General features: G+C 38.2%; 1 protein-coding gene across 1 annotated transcript; it reads right to left on the bottom strand.

The window, feature by feature from the left end:
- Positions 1 to 4,241: 4,241 nt before the first annotated feature.
- LOC103400462 (probable transcription factor PosF21) lies at positions 4,242 to 9,075 on the bottom strand. The gene is made up of 4 exons (XM_008339113.4): positions 7,769 to 9,075; positions 6,451 to 6,583; positions 6,186 to 6,270; positions 4,242 to 4,974 (listed from the first exon to the last, which is right to left on the bottom strand). Exons 1-4 carry the CDS (start codon positions 8,470 to 8,472, stop codon positions 4,586 to 4,588), a joined length of 1,311 nt encoding a protein of 436 aa, XP_008337335.3. The 5' UTR covers positions 8,473 to 9,075; the 3' UTR covers positions 4,242 to 4,585.
- Positions 9,076 to 10,025: the final 950 nt, after the last annotated feature.

Raw genomic sequence — 10,025 nt, forward strand, 5'->3', positions numbered from 1 at the left:
TTTTTAAAACAATTCTTAGTAAAAATGTTATTAAATTCTGAAAAAAAAAAACACTTAAAGTGATTCCTGGGAGAAAAACATAACTGATACTTCTTGTACAAATGACTTAAGATGCTTTTGGAATCCAAAAATATTTTCTCTAAAAACGTTTTCAGTCAGATTAAAAATACATCCAAACGAGTCATTTTACTTTTCGTGCTTAAGATATAAAATGTATATTGATGAAAAAGGATGGTGAGAGCAACGGTGGGAAGAGATAAAAAAAAAATGAATAAAAACAGATTCAAGATTTTGAAAGGAACTTAAAATAGTTTTTTATTTTTTGTTTCAGTTTTCAATTTCTTCACCTTTTATTATATATTTCTTCTACGTCTACCATCTCCATCCTTCCTCAAGTTTGGTGCCTACAACCGAAGATTTGCAGTTTTGTAAATATTTTTTTTGACAACTGTTGATGCACAAAACCGGAAGTTTTGGTACAACGTAAATCCGACCATAAATTTGCATGAAATGTAAATAACACAAGATGTATCGTGGTTTACCCCAAGATTTGGGCTACGTCCACACTGATTGTATTTCTCTGTAAGAGTTGAAGAGGGAGAGAGGGAGAGCTTCTCTGTGAGGATGAGAGCTCTGAGAGGGTGATGATATGGCCTAAGAGATTGGCCTCTCCTAATTGTGAGGGTGAGGGGTCCTTTATAGAATAAGGACTCCTCACTTATTACATATTTACCCATTCCTTTATCACATAATTACATTTAAGTCCCCCGAGTATTTGTACGAGATCTAAATACGAAGCCCTATATATGGTATAAACAGTAATTCCCCAAGTCTTCAGTCAAGAGAGTCTTTTGGCTGGAGATTTGAAATTGAATCCATGTATAGGCCGAAATGGCAGTTGTTCAGAGGCGGTATTTGTATACCCTACACTGAAGCTTTGTAAGTGAAGCTATTGTAAGTGAAGCTTTGAAGCTATAGCTCTGTAAATGAAGCTTTTGAAGCTGATTGACATGAATGATGCTCATGAATGTTTGATTGACATGAGTGATGCTCATGGATGTTGACATGAGCGATGCTCATAAATGTTGACATGAGTGATGCTCATGAATGTTTATGTATGATTGATATGAGTGATGCTCATGAATGTTTATGTATGATTGACATGATTAATGCTCATGTATAATATGAAGTACTGGGCGTACTTTTGATCACTTGGTTGGTGGCATGAAAGAGAGTACGGGTTGTACATTTCATCACTTGGTTGGTGGCATGAATGGCTAGTTGCCAAATGATATTAGAGTACAGGTTGTACATTTCATCACCTGGTTGGTGGTAATAGCGGCGGGTTGCCGAATAATTTTGGAGTACTGGGCGTACTTTGATCAGGTTGGTGGTAATAGTGGCAGGTTGCCGAATAATTTTGGGCTTATGGGCGTACTTTTGATCGCCTGGTTGGAGCTATTTTGGGCTTATGGGCCTTCGCCCTACACAACATTCCAGCCCATTTATTTTGGGCTTTTTTATTTTTTTATTTTTTATTTATTTATTTTTTACCCTCTGATGGGGTTTATACAGATATCTCCGAAAGATACGAAAAATAAATTACATCATTCAAAAATAAAGGTTTCGACAGTTGCAGATCGTTGGTGCGTACTGGGCCTCTCTTTCTGTCTCTGTCATGCATGTGCACCCAATTTAATCATTAATCTCTCCTTTACCGTTTGTCCTTTACCACTTGCGGTCCTGCTCATTCAAATCATAATCTTTCAGATTTTATTCTCTTTTCTACTTTTCTTTTTACTTTCTACTTTTGTTTTCGATTTTTTGTTTCTTATTTTCTTTACCCTTTTGCAGATGGCAGACAAGGAATGATAATGGAATTAATAATAAGAAAAGAATCTTATCTCCGCTTTTGCTTTTGTTTCCCACTCCGTTTCCTGCATGTTCTCATGCGTGAAGTTATCATTGGAAAGCTGGAGATTGGGACCTCTTTGACGAGGGCAAGACCGGAAAGGTAAAGCAGAAGAACTCCGGAGGAGGAGGAGGCAGCGGGCGGCTTGTTGAGAGCAATAACTTGGAGTAGCATATGAGAGTTTTTTTTTGCAAGTAATCATTGGAGTCCGACTTGATTCTCACAAAGCTTCCCACAACTTTACCCTCACCCTCATTTTCCTAATATGGAGGCCAGTTGCCAATCCAGATACTGGCTGTCCATACTTTCTCAACCACACAAATGACAATACCAAGATAATCGTACACCATGCAAATGTTGCCTCAAGCAAAGGAATGGATTGATCCTTAGATGTTCCTCGAGGATAAGAGAGGGTGAAAATGTTGATTTTGTGCTTCTCCGGCTACGTCAAGAGCAGGGTTATCTCGTTCGCGACGGCCGCGCCACCGTCATCCCCCGATGCAGATGGGTCGTGCACGATCAGCTCCACCTTGTGCTCTCTGTCGCTGGCCTCCATCGATGACGACATTGGTGGTTCGAATGGCTCTGGGTCTGCAGAATAGTGTAGAAGCCATCTGGAGTAGAAATGGTCGACTCGGCAACTTTCTGGGCGAAAATAGCGAGGCGGGTAGAGGCTCGCAAGGCGGACAAGTTGGAGGAGGAGCAGTCGAAGTCGGTGTCGTTCACCAGGTTCTTGATGGACTCCAGCACCTTATTCAGCAGCGAGCCCTAGACCAGTTGAAGCTCCAACATCGTTTTCGGGTTATCGGAGGCGAACGGGTCGTTCGATTTGGAAATTTTGAGGGGGAGATTTTGAGGCAAAAGCTTGAAGCTGCTGCTTTGAGCTTCAAGGTTCAGCTTCGGGGACGAAAGCAAAAGAAGATCTCGCCGAAGTTTTAGCGGCGGTTCGCCAGCAGAGCAATTCGGGGACGAAAGCAAAAGAATATCTCGCTGCTGCTACGCATGCCGTGGAAGCAGGAAATCCTGTATAAAATCCGCAAAATGAAGATGAAAATGCTCTTCATCGCCTGATTATGCTCGTCTTTGCTGTTGAGCAGCCCCAAGTAATGGCTTCAAAATGACAATATAAAGAGGCAGCTGCACAGTTTGAGGTTGTGAACCAGTTATGTAGCCATTTTGAAGCTTACAGGGATATTCTAAAAATCACCGAGCTGAGGGAAAAAATTATGAACATCAAACAACAAATATTGGGGGACATGTGTCAAGATCACATGACTGAAGTGGCGGGGATTTAGACACGTGCGGAGGTTAAGGGAGGAGTGGAGGTGTTTTTCCAGGAGCTTTGTAATTTAGATGTTGCTTTTACAAGAGCGAGAGGAAGGGAAGAGCACAGGTGTTGGAATTTGGATCTTTTCTATTTCTGGATTTTTGCAGATTTTGCAGATTTACGGTGGATGTGAAAAAATGAAAGAGAACCGACATAGTTTTTTGTGTCGATTCCCACAGACGGCGCCAAATGTTGATGCACAAAATCAGCGAGGACTTTGGTACAACAGAAAGTGTCAGGTTTGTGACCTACGCTTGGTTGCTTCAATCACTAGTGAAGATAAGTACATAAATGAATAAGGACAGGGAAGCAAACACAAGATGTACGTGGTTCACCCAGATTGGCTGTGAAGAGTTTACACAAATACATAGGTTCAAGCTCTTCTTTTGTGAGTTCTAGTGAATAGTTTAGTACCAAATGACATTCAAGATTATTGTGGGAGAATGATACCTATTTATAGAAAAGTTGGAGAGAATAGTTTTGTTCTGACATTGACACGTGTCGTGTTGTGATTGGCTTCTGATGTTGACACGTGTCGCGCTGTGATTGGCTTCTAATGTCGACACGTGTCGCATTGTGATTGGCCTCTTGTTTGAAGCTCTTCTGGGTCCTTGATGGTATAACGTTGACCGGTACTCAGTAGTTTCGGGATTGGTCAAGTATGGTACAAACAATAACTAATTCATCTTTTACCCTTAACTTGTAAAAAATTTAAAATTATCCTATATTTCTGCAATTAAATTTTAAAAATTATTCAATACAATCCTATCTTGCGTACAAAAAACGATTATGCGTTTCTTTGACAAAGTCCATTTGAGGTCAGGTGAAATCATGATGCTATATTGTGTGGTGGTTTTGATCACTCTTGATTGCATCGTAATTGAGTGGAGGGCAATATCGTTGTGGATTATAAGGAATATATGCTGCAGGAGTTGACGTGACAAGCAAGCAATGTAGTGAGTAACGCTAAATCATCAAGAATAAAAGTTGACAGACCGAGACTAAACCCAAAAACACATTTAATTTTCAGATAACAAATCTTCATAATCTAAATCCACCATAATTACCAGGAACAAAACACAAATCACAAGGTGCTACAACTATACGGTACACGACCCAAAATTAACCCCATCATTCGATCTACAACTAAAACGATATGTATACAACAGGCTACAAACAAAGGTGTCATCCAGGTGTATCTAACCAGACTCAAAAACAGAAGGGGGAGGAGGAGGAGGGGGAGGAAGGGAAGGGAGGGTAAGTACCCTAACTGGAGGCGGCTGTGCAACTACAATTTTTGAACAATGCCTCATCCGTCTTTAATTTTTGGCAGACCCGATAACATTTCAATCCTTCGGTACAGATTGGTTGACCTCTGATGTATTATCTTTCTGGCTTGGCGGAGGCACGGATCCTCCTATTTTCAACTCCCCACTTTGTTGTTGCTGCTGCTGTTGCTGTTGCTGTTGCTGATGATGCTGCTGCATCTGTTGCTGCTGGAGTTGATGGAGCTGATGCTGCTGAAACTGGTGCTGCTGCTTCTGAGAATGAATCTGGAGCTGTTGAAACTGCTGTGCAGTTAGAAGAGTGTGCATGGCTTGATTGTTTGGATAGAACTGCTGCTGACCTGCCCCGCCAAAAGAAGCGTAGTTCATCATAGGTCCACCATTTGACGTAGCTTGGCCAGTCATAACTTTCAGATGCTGAATTTCTTCTTTCAGTGCATCGTTCAATGCTACAAGACAAATAAAAACAAAATTGTTTCGCAAGTCAATTTCATTCACATAAGGATGAAGAACCAGAAGTTACACGGAATCCGATCAGCAAGAAAACCTAAGTTATAGTATTGTTCTGATACTACACAAACAAGATGCTACAGTCTAATTTATTTTTTTTGGTTTCCTTTATGTGCCAAGATCAGAATGAGCAAAACTTCTACATCGGATGCCAATTAGCTCTAAAAAATGAAACATCCAATATGATGGCGAGTCCACTTGGTTAGCCAGCATGTTGTTTATGGCTACTGCAACATTGAAAATGGGCATAAATTCAAGGAAAATCTTTCTTGTCCATATCGGTGGGGGAGGCATACCCAGCACCGCTTCAATTAGCCACAGGAAACTAGATCCAATGACTGTACACAGGCTATGACTTAGAAGCAAATAAAGAGCCTAAAAACAAAAATCTACTCATTTGATAGACAAGCAGTAAAATGGTCAAGGCAAGTCTACGTTTACAGCTCAGTAATAAAAGCAAAAAACACGTAAACCTCTCCAACAAAACATTCATCATAAAGATGCCAACTCATGCAATATAAATTTAAAAACACTAATTTAGTACATGATTTAGTACCTTCTGGATAAGTTGAAGAAACAATTAAATCAAATCATAAACTAATTTAGCACATAATTTAGTACCTTATGGATAATTTGAATAAACAATCAAATCATAAACTCATTGTGCAATAGGAAATGCCAAGGCACCAAAGTTCTCTTGCAGAATCTTATAACATAGACTACAATAAATTAGGTATTTGGTAAGAGTACATGCAGCAAAAAGACATCATCAACCAAAATCAGAATTAGCAACCAATTTTTATTTGGAGTTAGCAACAGGAAAAAATGTCTGCCAACCTAACTTATGGCATCTTGGATTCTAATTTAACAAAAAATCAAGTATATGCATGCTAGCATCTACTTATTGGATCGTCCATTATGCGTCCATTATGTGTCCATTATGTACAACATTATTGTGTGTCAGCGTGCTTGTATCATGCTTAATTCTTCCTTTCAGCCAATGACCACAGACAATTCAATAAAATTAAGGTATGTGGCTTTTCTTGTTTCTATACATTGATATAAAAAGAAAAAGACAGATGATAAAGATAAGGAAAGAAATACTTTACATGAAAATTAACTCTAATCACGAAAGGAAAAAGGGGCTCACCATCTTGCAAGTGAACCTGTTGCTCCATTGTTTGTAAACGCAGTTTCAGTTCACTGTTCTCAGCAGTCAGACCATTTGTATCTCTCTGCTCATAAAGAAATCCATAAGAATAATCACTTATATCCTCATTATATAAGTTAGATCAAACAGTCATGTGAGTAGTGAAGTGAAAACAAATGGAATCATAAGCTAAGACATTCATTTAATCAGTCCAATAAAGAGAACCTGGTCTAATAAAGGAATGGGTTAAGCCGATGAAATTTACCTGCAAGAGAGTCAATTGAGCAGACAAGGATGTTGCTTCTGTTTGCAACGTCTGGACTTTCTGTTCAAGCTCAGCAATATATCGCATTTTCCTTTCTTTTGACCTTGCAGCTGACTGCCTATTAGCCCAGATCCTAATGCATGTCAACCAAAGGTAAAATATTAAGCATAATAGTTGAAGCAACGGGCAAAACAAGGAGACAACAAACTCTTTTATTTTCATTTAAGAAGGGAAAATGAAGAAGGGCAAAAACTAGAAAGCACCAAAGAAAATCAGATCCACTTCAAGGGTAACAAGATGTCAGATGGGCATTAATAAAAAAAAAGGAAAAGAAATCAAGCCAAGCCCATCCATACCACCCCTCTACACATGATTTCTAGAAAGAACAACTCAAATTGCCTTAAAAATCAGCCTATCTGAAGAGACAGAATCATAAGGGCATGCTTCTAGATATAAACCAGACAATATGATGAGCTGCAGTCATCAATAATCTTACTCTTGGGTAACGTGAGTATAAAAAAATGATCATACAATTTTCATCCAGACAGTTTTCAAAGAAAGTGTAATAAGTATTGAATGATACTGCTACACGAACTATGTTCCACAACCACTTGCGAAAATGGTTTAAACAAACATATTTCTACTGAACTCCATTGAAGTATGACCAGTTCTAACAACAATGCATCTTTAGGCCCCAATTAGTTTATTGTAGTCCAATTAGGGGAGCCAATGACCGTTATCGACTACTTCTGGCTTTAAACCAATGTCAAACACCTCATACATCAAATTATATATGAAACTCATATGCAATAAGAACAAAGTTATTCATCAGTGAGTCAGTGACATACCACAACAACAACGTTGAACGGATTCTTAAAAAGCTAAGAACTTTGACTGCTAAACATAGATAAAACATTGTATGAACTCAAAACAAAGAGCAGACTATTGTCTGGAATTACAAACGCTAATAATTTTATAACACCATAATCCTCAAGCCACACAAACATGTGTATGGGCACATAGAGAATAAACATGTGTCCTTGCATATGAAACACTACCACCATCAATAAGGGAAAATCAGACTCACCAGCAAAACTTAACAATAAACAATGTTTTTTAAGAGATTGACAATTAAGTATTCTAAAATAGTAGGATTCTAAAAATGACTACCTAACCTAGGCTTGAATACATGTTCAAATTACACGTGAAAGCAATAGCAATACAAAGTACTGACAACTCAACTTTGCTACCAAAAAATACTAACAGCTGAATTCCTAGTTAAGAGTAACATGATATATGATTACTCAAGTATTAATACCTCTTTGCACGTTTTGGATCAACCAGGGCAAGCTCTGCAAGCTTAGCAGCTGACAGGGCTTTCTTGGAATCAGCTGCATTGATATCTTCTGAACTGGAGACCAGCATCTCTGGTTTGATGGTTGACGACCCATCCATTGACTGGCTATGTTGGTGCCTAACTCTGGGCCTCTCATTAGAACCGATGGCAATATTCTCTGCAGACAAAGTGGGTGCTCTTGATGATGGTGCTATCGCTGGAGCAGGTGTTGCTGCAGAAGATGATGGCTCCCCGAATTGAAAGGATGATGTAGCAGATGACGAATTGAACTTTTCCATATCAAGGTACATGGAGAACAGGTCTTCCTCCGTGTCATCCGAAAATGAAGGACCATCCGCACCGCCCACAACACCAAGGTCACTATCAAAGCTAATATCATCTGGAAGGGTCAAGATCTCCGAATGAGCACGTCTATGGCCCAATTTCCTTGGTGGGTTATCTGGCATTCGGCTAATATCATGGCTAAAGTGACTAGATTCAGCAGACATCCCATGACCAAAATGACCCGAGTCCGCACTAGCACCCGAGGCCAGTGGAGGGAATGGTGATGAAGAGGATGGCTCAGGTTTCACATTGAAAGCAGCTCCGGCCGGCAAGAAACCCGAGTACCTGCCTGATGGGGGTGGGAAACCACCACCATGGGCAGGGGACTTGTCCTTATCCATCTCTATAAGAATCACAAACCCTAAAATTTACCCTTAAAATAGCTAAGATACCAAAAATCCCAAGAAATGCCAACTCCTTTCAGAGCTAATCAAAATCTAAGCCAAAGTATCCAAATTCAGATCCTCAAACAAGAAAAAGAGCCAACCGAGATATGAAACAACACGAACAAAGTTGCATAAATTACAAACCCCAGGAAATAGAGATCTGACAGCGACAAGTGCAAAATAAATACAAGAGCTTGAGCATCAAAAGGAAATTAAGCAAACACATACAAGACCATCAGCACGAAAAACCCCTAGAAACCATCGCAGAGCAAAGCACAGCAGCTGAACATGGTAAATTTCCGGGAAAATATGGGAATTTTGGTGGGAATTTTCCCGGAAAAATAGTACATGGGGCTCGGAATTGTTCTTACAGGGCAGATCTTCGGATTGGGAGCTGGAAAGCGAGAGAACCAATCACGCAGCTTTTGAAGAAAGCGAAATTCGAATGAGAGCATTCACATGGCACAGAGAGATAGAGATCTTATGGCGAGGAGGCGTTGAATTGAGAATAAGTTGGAATTTGAAGAAATAGAATAAGACTACCGTTGGAATGTTTATTAAAAATTTTATGAATCGAGTAAGAATAAAATTAATGTGATTATTAATTAAAAAACTAATGGAAATAGTTTGAAATTTTAAGTTTTAACAATGAAAATAAAATAAAGGGTAAAATGAATAGTATCATGATTGATATTTTAATGTAAAAATGTGATTTTTCGTTAAAGTGAACAGTACTGGAAGTTTTTCGTTAAAATTCTTTTATTAATTTACATAAATTGTTTACTAGTTGTTTATTAATCACATAAATAGAATATACTTTTTGACATTATGTACCAATTGATTTTTATATGTTAAATTAAAGTTTATTTATGATTTTTTAACTAAAAATTATGAAATTTAAGTTTTTTATTTAAATATTTGTTGTAAAAAAAATTCAAAAAAAAAAAAGAAAGTCAACCCTAAACCAGGTTTTTGGTGTTTGTTATTTTTTTCCTAAAGTTTTAAATTTTAAAATTATTAAAAACTATAATGTGTCAAGTTGCTTTAACTTTTTTTAAAATTAATGTGTGATTTTGTTTAAAATTAATAACATGTTGTTGTAGGCCTATTTGATTGAACGATCTAAGGTTTAAAGAGATAGGGGGTCGGCCACTATTGGAGAGAAGAGAGATTGATTTGATTGTGAGGTGTATTTGATTCACCCTATTGTGCTTTTATTTATAGTAGTAGGAAGGGTAAAACCTTTCACTTTAAGATTACAACATTTAATAAGTAATCTAATCCTAATAGAAATATAAGATACATTCTTAGATTCCCTAGGATTTACACAATCACATTCATATTCTAAATATGACTGCAACACTCCCCTTTGAGTGTGTAAATACTCAACAAACCATTGCATCAGATCTTCAGCAGATAAGGTAGAATAGTTGATGAAGTCATCGGCACAACGAGTGATCGCGATTCTCAAATTTACTTTGAAGTATGCATTTGCAAAAACTCACAAA

The sequence above is a fragment of the Malus domestica genome, chromosome 04, assembly GCF_042453785.1.
Source record: "Malus domestica chromosome 04, GDT2T_hap1".
NCBI classification, from domain to species: domain Eukaryota; kingdom Viridiplantae; phylum Streptophyta; class Magnoliopsida; order Rosales; family Rosaceae; genus Malus; species Malus domestica.